We start from the raw sequence: 17,423 nt of genomic DNA, 5'->3' as shown, positions 1-17,423 counted from the left end.
ACAACGTGTAGGATATTAAAATAAATTTCTGTGTTTTGCAAGTACAATATATTTATATTAAATTAATTTCTTTTCTTTTTAAAAAAATTGAAAACGCAATATTGAAGATTATGAATTCTGTCTTGGACAAACAATTGATTAGACTGAGAGAGTGAGATCTCTAAATCCAAATCCGAGGGAGAGCGACAGTAGTAAATATTTGAAATTCTGACGTGGAGGAATCGTGGCTGCACTGTAGAAGCAAAGAACAAGTTGAATAACTAACTGCGAAGAAAAAAGTGTTTGTTTGATCCTTCAAAAATAAAAAAAAAATAAAAGTGTTTGTTTGAAAATGTGATTTTCTTTGGGAGTGTCCCAATCCTTGGCAGTGTTTTGTTGAATAAACATGCGTATACCGTTTCGCTGAAATTGAAACTGAACCCTCAACACAACAGTTTTGCGTCTTGGCTACGTGATGGAGGGTGAAAAATACGCCAGAGAATTAGAGATAGCTGTGAGGATTGTCCACGTGGCATGTGCTCTGTGTGGGAGGGTGCAGGAGAAGCTCCTTGCGACTGAGGTTGTTTCCAAGGATGATGATTCTCCTGTTACTGTTGCAGGTTTTTTATTTTTCAATTTTAATCTTTATTTATGGTTATTGTGAATTCATAATTTGTTTTCGTTTATTGGTTGTGGGAATGTCTGCATTCTAATGATCATACAATAGTGAAATCAAAATGTGCTATAGCCTATAGGTAATGCACCGCCTTATGGATCAGATTCATATGTGATGGGATTGAAAAAATTACAAAACTTGTTTTTATAAGTGATCCCAAACATTGTCACCAAGGTTGTCAAAATCGGGATTTTACTTCAGGTCGAAAGGAAATAGTAAAATCCTGGATTCTACTATGGATTTAAGTCGGTGAAGGTGAAGAAAGTCGCAAAATCCTGATTTTAGGATTTAAGTCGAGATTTTGACAACAATGATTGTCACAAGTGTTTATGTTAGTAGGTAAGCTCAAATAAGCAAATTCAAATAAACCCATATTAGAGAATCATTCACGTATTGCAAATCTCTTTTGCTTTTGGAATAATTTCAAGTTTTAAGGGCTATATAGCATGAGAGGACTTGTTAGAGATGTGATACGGAATATTATAAGTATCCAAGCTAGTGAGGATCCTTCCTTTTAATTCTAACTATCTAAGCTACTTAAATACTCTACGTACCGACCATCCCATACTACCAGCGCTAATTAATGGCAGCCATGATGGAATGGCGTGGCGGGATTTTTGACACCCGTCATAAGCATTTTGTAAAGTGACGATGCAGACCACAATGGCATGTCTGTATGGTGGGTTTGGCCTTCATCTACATGACTGCATATCACTCAATGTGGGGCTTGGGCATGCCATTATACCCAAGCCCCTATAATAATCAATCTTGTGTTTTCACCTAAAATCTCAATTTTGAAGAAGTTGGATTCTGAAAATATGACGATTCATTTTTTAAATCAATCTAGTTAAGTATTATGGTTCTTAGTGAAATTAAAATTATCAGTGAATAAATCAGCTGAAGTCTAAAATTGGGTTTGCTTGAGCTCTGATTTGACAGCATTGTTGCGCTAAATATCTTATAGTGTGATACATTCATTTTGGGGCCATAATATTCGACATTGGTTTGGTATTTGCATCATAGTGAAACTTCTCCATCTATTTTTTATCTTTGTTAATGCTGTAATTTTAATTGCATTGAATGTTTTGCCAAAAATAGTAAGTCCATAAGAATACACATGCAATGCAAATATTTTGTCAAAGATCCCTTTTGGACTGAAGATTGATCAATGCACCATAACTACTTCATTTGTAGATGTTATGATACTGTCGCAATAACTAACTAACTATCTTAAAAGCTTAAGCTATTAGGATAATGTATATGTATGGGTTTCATAAGTTTTAAGCTCTGATATCATTTACTTGAGATACAGATGTAATGTACCTGCAGGTGATATCACTAGTTATACAATCTGTAATTGTGAAATGGTGGTTGAAATTTGAAATTATGTTAGTTTACCACAACTACTATAACCGTACACCGTCTATATGATGCATTTCTTGCATCACAGGATTAGATTTCCTTGACCTTATTTTAAAACCGGAACTGGTGAGAGATATATGATGTTCTTATACCGACATAAGGATTCAGCTTGGCATATCCAACATTTTAATGGACAGGAAAGCAATATCTTCGTTCGCCCATAGTTATCCAGCTGGACTGGAATAGGAAATTTATATTTTCATCATATATGACAGAATTATTACCGTAAAAGTTACACATAAATCATATCTCCCAAAAGAATTCTCCTGTCTTGGATGATTTCTGTGTTGGAACCAAGCATTGAATTTGATGGAACCCATAAAATCAAGATAACGAACTGTATATTATTGAATGATAAAATGGGGAGCTTTAGAGCTCTACAATGATGGAATAACAAAAGAAATGATAAACCAGAGTGTGAACACTCCTACCAGAGCACAATGCTCCTAACCAGAGAGAAACTCTCTTAATTAACTCTAACAATATTTCTCAATGACTTATTACTACCCTTCACTCCCTTTTATAACATAATATTCCCTAAAATCAAGGAAAGTGCTAACTAACTCTCATTCCCTATGTTTCTACAATCTTCTAGAAAGAGTGTTCGTGTAAATACTGATCTTAGTGTTCTATCAGAATTCATGATGCAATTAATTGTAGGAGCTGTGCAAACCAGTAGCTGAATGTATCTAGATGCTTGGCCCATTGACATAATTTGAATTTTTACATAACAGTACAAAAACTGTCATATGGTTAAATGTATTGGGTTCATCATGCAAAATAACAGGTAGATAGAGAGAGAGGTTAATCATAAAATTCATTCAAGAAGGATGGAATAGAAGTGGAAGAATACTTTCTTGTGTTATTTTAGATAGAAAGGTATCAGTTAGATTTAAATAAATTTATACAACACAACTTTAAGATCTACATTATTGTATAGGATTAACTGTTGGATTGTAAAGAGTCATGCAAAATGTAGACCCAATATTGCCCAGATGAAACAGTTGTAATAGATGAGTTATACACTAGGTAGGAAAAGGAATGAAAACACTAGAGAGAAAGTCAGGGTAACACCTATGATAGAAAATATGGACGGTCCCGTCTTGGTTTGTTTGGGCATGTGTGGAGACAACTCGTATCCCAGTATAGATGATAGACCAAATAGAGGATAGTCTAATGATTAGAGGTAGAGAGATAGACTAATGGATAACTATAAACCAAACCGTTGAGAAGTATTTTGATTTAAATGGTTTATTATTAGACATGATTCATGACAAGACATTAGAGCGGTTTCATTTGATTTTTTTTTTTTTTGAGGGAAGAGCGGTTTCATTTGATTAACAGGCCTTATTTAATGAGAAAAGACTTGGGTTGTTGCAGTTCAAAAACCATCACAGACAGTTGTACTGGTGCAATCAATGTACCAATTACATATAAAAGGGTAGCTGATTCATTTTGCTGTTAGAATTTGGTATGATAACTTTGCAAAGGAAAATTTATTAAGATGACAATGGTTTGTAATTTCCTCTCTTGGATGTTGTTGTCTTGTTGTGTCTTTTCTTACTTTTCATGGTCTCCCATTCATGGTAACAATGTCTCTTTTTGGTAATCCATTATTAGTTACTGAACATCATGTTTACAATGTACCTCGATACTCTCAATTATTGGTTTTATCTTTAAGGTCAATATGAAACTGGCTTGATCATCCTGTAGTGTTTTTAGTATTTCACTTTTATTGAGTATATATGGCTTAAAATCTTTGAATGTCAGTTGTCATTTTCAAGTTGCTACTATCCTTCGATTTCTTAACCTTTTTTCTCGCTTATAAATGTGAATGGAAACTAGTGATATTAGAAATGGAGATAGATATATTACACTTCTATTAGTAGTAAAAGTTTTCTTCCTTAGCAATGTCTCTATGGTACTAGATATTTTTGTTTTTCGGTGCAATTATTGTTTGAAGTTATTTGACTGCTTATTTGTTTCATATCTCTGCAGACTTGAGTGTTCAAGCAATCACTAGTTGGTTACTATCGAAAACATTTGGGGTTCAGAATGTGTCAATTGTTGCGGAAGAAGATGTAGAAACTTTCACCAAGGATGATTCAACAGGCTTACTGGAAGCTGTTGTGGATACAGTCAATGAGTCTTTAGCTTTTGCATCCATGTATGGTCTCCAAAGTCCAGACATAACTCTTGGGACATCAGAAGTTCTCGCGGCCATTGGCCGCTGCAGCTCAACGGGAGGTGCTAGTGGAAGGCATTGGGTACTTGACCCTGTTGACGGCACATTGGGATTTGTACGGGGCGATCAGTATGCGGTTGCTCTAGCTTTGATTGAGGATGGAAAAGTTGTTCTTGGAGTTCTTGGGTGTCCCAATTACCCAGTGAAGACAGAATGGCTAAATTATCAGTACCAGTATCATCAAACAACGATATCGCAAACATCAACAACTCTTGATGCATGCGGAAAAGGATGTGTGTTGTATGCAAAGAGAGGCAGTGGTGAGGCGTGGTTGCAGTCGTTGATTCCTGAAGATAGGACGTTAGAATGGCCAAATTGTGCTAGGCCTATTCGAGTTTCTTCCATTGATGATCCGGCATTGGCAACTCTATGCGAACCAGTAGAAAGGGCAAACTCAAACCATTCCTTCACAGCTGGCCTTGCTCACAGTGTAGGACTAAGGTATAATATTTCTCTTTTTTTTTCCCGTCAATTGTTCTGCAACTGTACATATTTCAGACATCTGATTTTCTAAAAGTACATCAAGATAATTAGCAATGCAGACTGCAATGCATTTAAACAGTGTCTTGTTTGAAGATTAAGGATAAACAGCTTAATTAACCACTTATTGATATAAGTGCGTATGCATAAGCTGAAAACAACGTACGAACATTTTCTTAGCTCTTTCTATAAGCTATTTCAAAGAGTCTCACAAGTGTTCATGTTAGCAGATAAGCTCAAAGAAGCCTATCAAAACAAGACCCGAGGTAACAAATAGGGTCCGTACAACTAAAATTATACATATATAATATAATATAATTTCAGGCATTTAATTATTGTACTTTCGATAGGAACAATATGGACCCTAAAAAAAAAAAAAAACTGGGACGACTTTCATATCTACTGGACATAGGAAGCTATGAAAGATAGGAATCATAGACCAGGCACCTTCCTTTGCTAGGCAATTGTAATCTGTTTTGAGTTCCTAATCTGTATTCTCTGAAATTCCTTGTTTACACTATCTTCCAAAACATAATCTAAGTTTATTACACATATTTTTTATATACATATTTCTCTCTTCCTTTAACACCATTGTTGGAATTGAAATGCTCTACACTCTCAAAATCTGGTACAGAAAACAGCCCTTACGTGTCCACAGTATGGTAAAGTATGCAGCAATAGCAAGGGGAGATGCCGAGATATTCATGAAATTTGCAAAGTCAGGTTACAAAGAAAAGATATGGGATCATGCTGCCGGTGTTGTGATTGTTGAAGAGGCCGGTGGTGTGGTAACCGATGCCGGAGGCCGACCTCTAGACTTTTCAAAGGGAACGTACTTAGAGGGTCTTGACCGAGGCATAATTGCATGCTCTGGTGTCACATTGCATGAAAAATTGATTGATGCTGTTTATGCTAGCTGGGACTCCTCAAATTTATGAGGCTTTTTTACATATTGCAAAAAAATTTGTATTCAATTTAGCAGCTAATTTTTCAGTATAATCATTGGAAATTGTATAAACTGAATATATAGTTTTTTTTTTTTTTTCTGAGAGGAACTGAATATATAGTTATCTTATAGCATAATTCGTCCATGTGCCAATATGGAATGAAGAAGATTAAGGATATTGAAAGTAGGGTGATGAATTGTAAAAGGAAGAGCGATTCTATTTATCCAAATCAATCAATTAATACATTTTGAGTAAATCACCAAATAAATTTGTGAATACTAGTATGGAGCCCGTGCCAAGCACGGGTAAAAAACCACTATTAAGAAAATAATTTAGTCACAATGAAATTAATAAAAGGATGATGATCCATTGTTATAGTCATTTTAATCACAATGTGACGAACTCAACTTTGAATCCCGTCCTAAGATACGTAGACTTTTTTTCTCATTTTTTTTTGATAAAATAGTCTAATGGCTAGATTAGGTTCACGTCCCTAGGGTTTTTGAATAGTAATTATACTTAAAGAATATTAATCTTTTTAAAATAAAAAGATGTTAATTATATTAAAAAACTTTATTCATAAATATTCATCCCCGTGTATAAGGTTTGATTTATATAAAAACAAAATAACGTTGCTAATTTTTAAATAAAAAGATGTTAATATTTTATTTCTACTAAAATATAAATTCAAGATTATTTTATAAAGTATTAGTTACAAATGGGATCGAGTCTAGTTGATTGGTGGAAGAGTGTAGGATTATTCAAACCTTTTGAACCTTTCATTCTTCTTCGGGTCCAATGGTTAATATAGATGAGTGATTTTAATGGAGGGAAGGGAAAGGATGAGAAATATTTTAATGGTTAATATAGATGAGAGATTTTAATGGAGGGAAGGGAAAGAATTTTAATGGTTAATATAGATGAGAGATTTTAATGGAGGGAAGGGAAAGAATGAGAAATGAAATATTTTAATTTTTTTGTGGTGGTTGGGATTTGAACCCCGGACCTTGCATATATTATGCATTGTCCCAACCAACCGAGATAAGCGCGCTCATGAGGACAAAAATATTTTAATTAAATATATGTTTGATTTAAAAGAGGAAAGATTAGGGACGGGAATGAGGTGGGAAAATCTTAGCTAAATACATGCATGATTCATAAGAGAATATGAGATTTTAAAATTAAACTACCTCTTTATCCTTAATGTCTTTAATTTTAATCGACTTCCTCTTCTCCAATGTTTCTACCTCGCTTATTCCATCCCTCGTTCAACTGTCCTCTCTTCCTTCTCTACCACCCATCATGCTCTCTCTCCCATCACACACCGCCACCCTTTCAACTTCTTTTGATCATGTTGTCCTTTTTTTATTTTGTTCCCGAATGATTCCAAAACGTGAATTTTTATTTCGCTCATATTTCAAAAGATAGTTGCTACTTATTATGAAATATTCCAATTCCAAACTCCGAGAATGGCAAATTAATCAGCCTAGTTTGGCAAGGCAATGAACTAAAACGTGTTGTGCTCTCTTCAATTGTCTCTTTCCATTACAATTTGAGCAAGTTCTAGGACAATTTGTATGAACAACATGATTTTCTCGATAAGTATTAATTTAGCCACCCCTTATCAATAATTTTTTTTTTTAAAATCAAGAGATATTGTGATTGTTGGTTTAATAATATAGTTAATATCATTTTTGTTATTAAGCTTTTGAATGAGATTTAATCTTATCCTTGGATAAGATAATTAAGGAACTTGCAAATCTTGGTAACAGAAAAAACAAAATAGATAGACGTTGTTGTATCGTTAATTCATAGATGGCATATAGATATATTGCTCATGGTCTTTTTATACAACAATGCAACCATTGCTTATATCTACCAAATTTGTCAAATTACAGGCAACCATTTAATAAAATAGAATCCACGATGAAATTCTAAATATAATATGTTTGTCTCACATTTAAAATGATCGATTGTACTCAAACTTAACTTTTAAAATGATTATTATAAGGGATAATTACATTGACCTCCCTTCAGGTTTCTTTAAATAACACAAAGACCCCCTCTAGTTTAAAAATGAACATTAACCTCCCTTATTTATTTTTTGAAGTGACAAGAACCTCCCTTCTAAGTTACTCTCGTGAGTGCTCTGTCAACAAAACTCACAAGGCTCACAACAAACGAAGTAGCTCCTCCCTTAAGGTTCAAGACCGCAATTTAGGATAGGTATTTGCTTCTTCCACAGGAGCTAAAAGTAATAATTATTGTTAGTGAGAACTATTGGCAGCGTGTGTTTTTTGCTTCTTCCATATCTCGTTAGCAAATTGAGAGAGTTCTCTCCAAATCAAATTTACTGTCATCCTTTTTCTAATTAAAGGAGGATTAATCTCGATATTGTTAGGGCACAATTCCTCAAACATTTACGACCATTTCCCCTAATAGAGAGGATAAAATATTTATATTTATTATTAGGGATTGTCCAATTGCCACTGCTATACGATTTTGATGACTAGATGTAAGGTTTAAAAAGGTATTAGATGCGTAAACTAGTGGTGCAAGATATTTTTTACATAACGAGTTGGTCAAAGGGAATATGATAATGGATTATGTAAGGGGAGATAAGAATCGTTAAGAGAGAAACCCGGGAGCTTCATGCTAGACGGCGTTAAATCACGTAGGGGAGGTGCATGTTTTTTCAAAACTAAAGGGGGTCTATATGTCGTTTAGGAAAATCTCGAGGGAGGTCGTTGTGTAATTTTCTCTTATTATAATGGTACAATTTTATGATTTAAACCGATTATTTTAGGTCTAACTAAAAACTACTCTATATCAACATTTTTTTTATATTAATTGATTATAATTTATAAATTAAAAAATTGCCATTTTAAAATAAGTACTCCTCCCATACAAACAAAATTTCCGGGGAGAACTTGTGGGAACAAATTTTTGTCAAGCTTTATTTATCTTTGGCCAAACTCAAATTACCATGGCCCTTTCTATATGAACTGGAGAGTTAAAAAAAAAATTGTAACTTATAAATTCTCATACAAAAATTTCCTTTTTTGGTTATAATAAATTATAAATTCATACAATTTTATAATTGCACTACCTCACAACGAATTTATAAAGATTTTGTACATCGCTAACACGGGAGTGGTTATGGTGCATAAATCCCAACATAATTGCTTCCTACACCCCCAAACGCGAAAACAAACCGAATCATCACCGTCGTTCATCATCATCACCACCGGATTCTTCAATCTCAACATCAACACCGTCGTTCATCATCATCACCGTCATCATCACCGTACCGGAATGCCAAAACCATTTTGCTGTGGAAATGGTTTACGTGAGTTGTACTCCAAACCCATTTTGCTATGGAAACGGTTTCGAGAATCTTCAATCTCATCATCAACACCGTCGTTCATCATCATCACCGTCATCACCGTACCGGAATGCCAAAACCATTTTGCCGTGGAAACCCATTAGATGTACTTAATGGTTTCCGGCGGTTGTACTCCAAAACCATTAGATGTACTTAATGGTTTTCTTTGATCCAAATAGGTGCAATTGAAAACGAGAACCGCCGAAAATCGCACTCTATAAAGGTACGATGAGCTTCACGGGTGAAATTGGAAACAGAACCGCCGAAAACAAAATCGAAGGAGTAGCGGTGATCGGAGTAAGCTTCGTTCAACTTCAATAACCGAAGTTTTAGTTGAAACCGAGCCGAAACCGGTGCAACGACAGATGGAATAGCATCGGGAACTTCAACGAAGGAGAAGCAAGGTGGCCGTCTCCGTCACCGGAGTCGGAAGTTTCGTTCGGCTTCGGTCGCCGGAGAAGGAAGTGTTGGAACAATCGACATTGGGAATGATGGAGCAGTGGTGACGGAGGAGATGCATGCACAGCGGAAGAGGACGGAAGGATTGGTGCTGCAACGGTGATTTAAGTTTGTTGCGGTGGAGACTTGGCGATGATGAAAACGGTTAGAGGAGAGAGAACAAAGATGAGAAATGGAAAATTCTAGAAGGAAATGAATTCAATTGTGTGTAGAATGGAAAAATTGAGTTTATGCATGGTGCATAAGGAAATGACTTATGCACCATAACTTTGCCCTGCTAACACAGGTCTCTTACAATTATAAAAGAAATTGAATGCTAATTTGGCTATAATAAGATTTTAGTAAATTATTACTAAAAGAAACATTGTTTGTCGAGGGAAGGAGAATATAGACCGATTGAAGCACTCCCAGATAGATAAAAAGAAGTTAGAGAATTGGTCTCTTATATATTTATGGTACTAAAGATGTAGATGAATAGATAAATTATTGCCAGCAGGAACAATTGGCTGACTACAATGTATTGGTGAGACAATTCTTTATTTTTCTTTGTCGCAGTAATATGCAACACTTTATATCATATGTTGCACGAAATTTCCAATGAATTGTAGAATCATGGTAAATGAGAGCAAAAAAATGTACTTCATATTATATACATAAATCAATCATCTCTTTTTACCATGATAACACTGATTCTTCTTTAAGAAATCAAATAATAATTCATTACCAACTGATTTCTAAGCACAATCAACACTCTGGAAAAAAATAATACATAAATTGAATAATCAATTAACATGGTTAAAATAATAATTTGGAGCTGCACTAATTATGATATTCCTTGAACTTAATCAAATTTTTCTACTCACCACTCAAAACTTCGTTACCCTATATGAAACCTCAAACCCGAAAATAAAATGACCAGATTCATTAATAAGTTATATGTTAAAGGTATATTCTAAAAATCATACATTTAGTCTGTTCTACATTTCTTAATTTTCAAGTTCTATCAAATGGAGGTTCAGTTTAAATTAAAATAAATTAAAAAGAATACACGAATGTAACTTAGCAAACTAAGGAATAATAAACACAATCATGGCACGATACAGGTTTTGCACATAAGAGTTTTTTAAAAAAGAATTTGATTGTAATAATGTTCTAGTGAAGGTTACTTGGAACATCTATAATGATAGTAAACTAAAAAGAGTCTTTAAATGGGCCTCGTATGTACTCGTAACTTATTTATACCTTTTTAATGAGAGAATTGAATAAGGAATCGATGACTCCAATGGTAGTAAACTAAAAATAGTCTTTAAATTGGTCCCACTAATATGTACTTTAATGTGTGCATTTAGAAAATTAATAAAAAGAAATTGAAAAGAGCAAAAATCACATGAATTTGAGATGGTGAGACCGACTTTTATATATACTCTTTCTTATTATGATTGTGGGAGCCGTTATTCGTTGAAGAGATAGTCCTTACATAATTATCGGTAACTACCGTATACCCATTTTTTCCTTCCTCCTACGGGGTCCTTAATAGATTGAGGTCCTTGTCAAGTAAATGACTCTCCATTGAAGATGCTCTGTATCCAAATCACATTATCATCTCTATTTCCCCCACGCTATATTTTTAATCCCATATAACATCATATAACACCGACTATGGACACAAGTAAATGATAGGGTACACAAAGGCGGATGGTATAGTCGCGTTTGGATGGCCTTGGATAGGCTACCCAATTTTCTTTGGTTCATTTAATTTTTTCATAAGTTAATGTATTTTTATATTTAGCTATACTAATAATGTAGATTTAGTTACCCCAGGTAGTTTATTTGTGAAAAGTATTAGTAGACATATGTTCCTTTGTTTTTACCAATCACATATTCACACAAAAATATAGACGAAAAATAACTACGTAATCCAATACCAAACAGAGCAAGTCTTCCATAGTCACAAGACTATGGACACAAGTTTAAAAACACTCACCTTCTTAAAAAAAAAAAAAAAGTTTAAACACACTCACATAAAAGCAAAATATAAAATTAACTTTATCATTACTTTTGAAATAATTAAAAGAATAAGATGTGGAATTTATATTTTGTGAGTGTGCCTAAAAATTTTGTATTTGGGCTTGTGACTATCTAAAAATAATCCTGCCAAACAACTATACCCAACAATAATAAAATAAATCAAGGGGAAATATAAATTATACGAAAAATATAGAGCATGGGACTTTCATGCACGAAAGTGAAGAAAAAATCAAAACAAACCGGAAGTCAAACATTATATATAGAGGGAAAAAGTAAAAGCAATAGAAGCTCTGGAATTTATTTTGGTAGAGAAGAACCCAACATTAGAAATTAGAAAGAAACATGATGCGGTTTGCTTTCACCTAGTCATTATTTAAGGTATTACAAACATTTAAATCCCAAAATTAAATGCCAATAAAAATTCTCATTTACTTCTGAATATTAAAAAAGCCAGATTTAAAAAAATTGAGATTCCTTTAAAATTTTGTCAAAAAAAGTAATTACTTTAAAGGGCTAATTAAATAAATGGTCCCTATAAATATTCAGAATTTTGTTTTTAATCCCTACAAAATAAAATCCACTTTTTAGTCCCTATAAAATTTTCCATCAACAATTTTACTCCCTATAAAAATTTTCATCAGCATTTTTAGTCCCCGTCAAATTTTTTCATCAGCATTTTTAGTCCCTAAAATGCTTAAGGAAATGTCACAGGGACTAAAAAGAGTGATTTTATTTTGTAGGACTAAAAACAAAACTGTGAATATTTATAGGGACTAAAAACTTAATTAACCCTACTTTAAATTATTTATAATATTTACGTTACATTCTTTTTATATAAATATTTCTTTTAAATTCATATGAGCCATTGATTGTATTTTTTTAATTTATATTAATTTGTTTTAGTTTAATTAGTGGGTATCATTATAAATATGACACTTATGATTAGAACCTTGAGGTTAAGCCACATAAAATTAGATATTAAATATTTGCTTATGGATCCCTAAAAAAAATATTTGCTTATGGGAAAAGTCCCAATTGTAGTTTGCATCTACATTCTACGTTTTTATCACGTTGTAGTAACTTTGCTGAAGACAATTTTAAAAATAAAGATTTAATGGATCATTTCCATCTACTTTAAAAATATTATTAAAATGAATCAATTACATTAAATTGTATTTACAATCCATCAAATGTATTAAAAATGAATAATATTTACATGGACCATTCTCAAAAAAGATAAATGATTTATTGAAATAGTAAGATTGAAGTAACAACATTACATTATACCAAAAATACAATTAAAATATTCAAATTTCACAAAGAGAAACAATTCGAGATTCGGGAATGAAGACACAGAGAAAAATTTGGCCAAGATCATTGTTTTTTTAAAAAAAATCAAGATTTAAATAAATAATTTTTTTTCTAGATTTCAAAAAGATGGTAAATTTTTAATTTAAATTTTTTTTTTTTGTAAAGAAAACAAAAGAGACTTGGCGGCGTTCCCTTGATCTTGCGGAAGACCATATATTATTGATGGTCCTTCTCTCGCTTCTAAGGAGTTGCCTTATTAAGAGGTTCATAGATCACTCTTCTCTCTTCTCTACTTCTCTATGATTTTAAACATAAACCTTCCACCTTCATTCTCTTTTCTGGAAGAACTCAAGTTGTGTCTTGTAATATGTGTAAATATATAAGAATTAGATAGATATAAATGTTTGATGGAAATTTTTTCAAATCACAAATCTTAACCTGTGTGGAACTAAAAATCATGTAATATGTGTCAATATATAAGAATTAGATAGATATAAATGTTTGTTGGGAATTTTTTCAAATCATAAATCTTAACCTCGTGTGGAACTAAAAATTCAGATTATACTCATGTCTAGTGATCATGCAATAAACCAGTATTTGAAGAAACCACGGAGTTAGATATTGAGTTATACATTACCCTTTTTATTGTCTTTATCAGACTTATAGATGAAAGTACGACACACAATAGTGTGGATTTTGTTGGCCCTATAATATGTGATAAACAGTTTAAATCATAAGATATAATATATAGATAGTATTAATATTCACCTAAAAGGGTGGTTTAATCCGTGATTATATCCAAAGAAAATTAAAGGGTGGTTGTCGCCGGACACAACTCGGACAAAACACACACAAATAATGAAAACAGCAACATTGGGTACACAAAATATCAACAATATGTGTAGAAAAAATATGAAACAACAAACATCCCTTGTCAATTGGGTTAGTTTCATAGATGATTTCGATTTAGGGAGGTATATCTAGTTGATTTAATATAAAAAAAAAGGGTAAAGAATTCATGCAGAAAAAAATAAAGATGGAAGGTTTTGTGAAACGACTTCAAAATTGTGTAAAAACTATCAACAATGTTTGCATTATATAGTAGTAGAAAATTATGGTTTTGAAGGGAATTGAGCAATTTCAATTTTAGTAATTCGAAATTGCCATTGAATGCAATCATGTAATTATGGTTTACATTCAAAAATAATGTAATTATGGTTTACGTTGACATCGCACATTGAATGTAATCATATACACATTGCTTGGTTTTTTTTGTAGACCGAAAATAATGTAATTAGGAGACCGAAAATTACTTTTTTTTGTAGACATAGGAGACAAAGAATTATTACGAGTGTTAATGTATTTAAAAAATTCATCTCATATATTAATTGCTGCTTATTTTGTTTTGATTTCATTTTTAGAAGGTAATAGAATTTAAAGATACTACTGTATTTTAATAGTGTTGGTCAAAATATGAAGTTCGTTCATTGCTTTGATGACAATATTGAATGCGGATTATATCTTGTGATCTCATTTAGTCAACTATTTTAGAAAGTGCAATATGATCATGATCATATTGAATCGAAGCATGTAGTAGTTCCTAGGAAATATCAACTATTTTAAAAAAGATACTACCGTATTCATTTAGTCAACTAATTTACGGAATTCCCTCGTTTTTGACCCTTTTTCTTTCACTAAAAAGGGCATAAGGTGGCCTAGCCTTATTGAATCGAAGCATGTAATAGTTCCTAGGAAATATAACAAGCATATCTACGACTTCCATGGTTGATTTTAGAGTTTTCAAAAACGGCCGAAATGGGGGTTAAGTGAATTTCCTTGTTAATTTACGGATTTCCCTCGTTTTTGACCCTTTTTCTTTCACTAAAAAGGGCATAAAGTGGCCTAGCCTTATTGAATCGAAGCATGTAATAGTTCCTAGGAAATCTAACAAGCATATCTACGACTTCCATGGTTGATTTTAGAAGTTTTCAAAAACGGCCGAAATGGGGGTTAAGTGAATTTCCTTGTTAATTTACGATTTCACTCGTTTTTGACCCTTTTTCTTTCACTAAAAAGGGCATAAAGTGGCCTAGCCTTATTGAATCGAAGCATGTAATAGTTCCTAGGAAATCTAACAAGCATATCTACGACTTCCATGGTTGATTTTAGAGTTTTCAAAAACGGCCGAAATGGGGGTTAAGTGAATTTCCTTGTTAATTTACGGATTTCACTCGTTTTTGACCCTTTTTCTTTCACTAAAAAGGGCATAAAGTGGCCTAGCCTTATTGAATCGAAGCATGTAATAGTTCTTAACAAATCTAACAAGCATATCTACGACTTCCATGGTTGATTTTAGAGTTTTCAAAAACGGCCGAAATGGGGGTTAAGTGAATTTCCTTGTTAATTTACGGATTTCCCTCGTTTTTGACCCTTTTTCTTTCACTAAAAAGGGCATAAAGTGGCCTAGCCTTATTGAATCGAAGCATGTAATAGTTCCTAGGAAATCTAACAAGCATATCTACGACTTCCATGGTTGATTTTAGAGTTTTCAAAAACGGCCAAAATGGGGGTTAAGTGAATTTCCTTGTTAATTTACGGATTTCACTCGTTTTTGACCCTTTTTCTTTCACTAAAAAGGGCATAAAGTGGCCTAGCCTTATTGAATCGAAGCATGTAATAGTTCCTAGGAAATCTAACAAGCATATCTACGACTTCCATGGTTGATTTTAGAGTTTTCAAAAACGGCCGAAATGGGGGTTAAGTGAATTTCCTTGTTAATTTACGGAATTCACTCGTTTTTGACCCTTTTTCTTTCAATAAAAAGGGCATAAAGTGGCCTAGCCTTATTGAATCGAAGCATGTAATAGTTTCTAGGAAATCTAACAAGCATATCTACGACTTCCATGGTTGATTTTAGAGTTTTCAAAAACGGCCGAAATGGGGGTTAAGTGAATTTCCTTGTTAATTTACGGAATTCCCTCGTTTTTGACCCTTTTTCTTTCACTAAAAAGGGCATAAAGTGGCCTAGCCTTATTGAATCGAAGCATGTAATAGTTCCTAGGAAATATAACAAGCATATCTACGACTTCCATGGTTGATTTTAGTGTTTTCAAAAATGGCCGAAATGGGGGTTAAGTGAATTTCCTTGTTAATTTACGGATTTCACTCGTCTTTTGACCCTTTTTCTTTCACTAAAAAGGGCATAAAGTGGCCTACCCTTATTGAATCGAAGCATGTAATAGTTCCTAGGAAATCTAACAAGCATATCTACGACTTCCATGGTTGATTTTAGAGTTTTCAAAAACGGCCGAAATGGGGGTTAAGTGAATTTCCTTGTTAATTTACGGATTTCACTCGTTTTTGACCCTTTTTCTTTCACTAAAAAGGGCATAAAGTGGCCTAGCCTTATTGAATCGAAGCATGTAATAGTTCCTAGGAAATATAACAAGCATATCTACGACTTCCATGGTTGATTTTAGTGTTTTCAAAAATGGCCGAAATGGGGGTTAAGTGAATTTCCTTGTTAATTTACGGATTTCACTCGTCTTTTGACCCTTTTTCTTTCACTAAAAAGGGCATAAAGTGGCCTACCCTTATTGAATCGAAGCATGTAATAGTTCCTAGGAAATCTAACAAGCATATCTACGACTTCCATGGTTGATTTTAGAGTTTTCAAAAACGGCCGAAATGGGGGTTAAGTGAATTTCCTTGTTAATTTACGGATTTCACTCGTTTTTGACCCTTTTTCTTTCACTAAAAAGGGCATAAAGTGGCCTAGCCTTATTGAATCGAAGCATGTAATAGTTCCTAGGAAATCTAACAAGCATATCTACGACTTCCATGGTTGATTTTAGAGTTTTCAAAAACGGCCGAAATGGGGGTTAAGTGAATTTCCTTGTTAATTTACGGATTTCACTCGTTTTTGACCCTTTTTCTTTCACTAAAAAGGGCATAAAGTGGCCTAGCCTTATTGAATCGAAGCATGTAATAGTTCCTAGGAAATCTAACAAGCATATCTACGACTTCCATGGTTGATTTTAGAGTTTTCAAAAACGGCCGAAATGGGGGTTAAGTGAATTTCCTTGTTAATTTACGGATTTCCCTCGTTTTTGACCCTTTTTCTTTCACTAAAAAGGGCATAAAGTGGCCTAGCCTTATTGAATCGAAGCATGTAATAGTTCCTAGGAAATCTAACAAGCATATCTACGACTTCCATGGTTGATTTTAGAGTTTTCAAAAACGGCCGAAATGGGGGTTAAGTGAATTTCCTTGTTAATTTACGGATTTCACTCGTTTTTGACCCTTTTTCTTTCACTAAAAAGGGCATAAAGTGGCCTAGCCTTATTGAATCGAAGCATGTAATAGTTCCTAGGAAATCTAACAAGCATATCTACGACTTCCATGGTTGATTTTAGAGTTTTCAAAAACGGCCGAAATGGGGGTTAAGTGAATTTCCTTGTTAATTTACGGATTTCCCTCGTTTTTGACCCT

At 33.4% G+C, this 17,423-nt stretch overlaps 1 protein-coding gene across 1 annotated transcript; it reads left to right on the top strand.

Annotated features, from left to right (window-relative positions):
• The first annotated feature begins 89 nt into the window (after positions 1 to 89).
• HL (HAL2-like protein) lies at positions 90 to 6,005 on the top strand. Its single transcript, XM_085734863.1, has 3 exons — positions 90 to 599; positions 4,076 to 4,763; positions 5,437 to 6,005. The coding sequence occupies exons 1-3, from the start codon at positions 455 to 457 to the stop codon at positions 5,738 to 5,740; spliced, it is 1,137 nt and encodes a 378-aa protein (XP_085590989.1). The 5' UTR covers positions 90 to 454; the 3' UTR covers positions 5,741 to 6,005.
• Positions 6,006 to 17,423: the final 11,418 nt, after the last annotated feature.

Source organism: Medicago sativa, chromosome 8 (genome assembly GCF_051527215.1).
Source record: "Medicago sativa cultivar Bolivia chromosome 8, Bolivia_mono, whole genome shotgun sequence".
Taxonomy (NCBI): Eukaryota; Viridiplantae; Streptophyta; class Magnoliopsida; order Fabales; family Fabaceae; genus Medicago; species Medicago sativa.
Note: the sequence above shows the minus strand (reverse complement) of the source record. Positions and strands in the feature narration are given on the sequence as shown.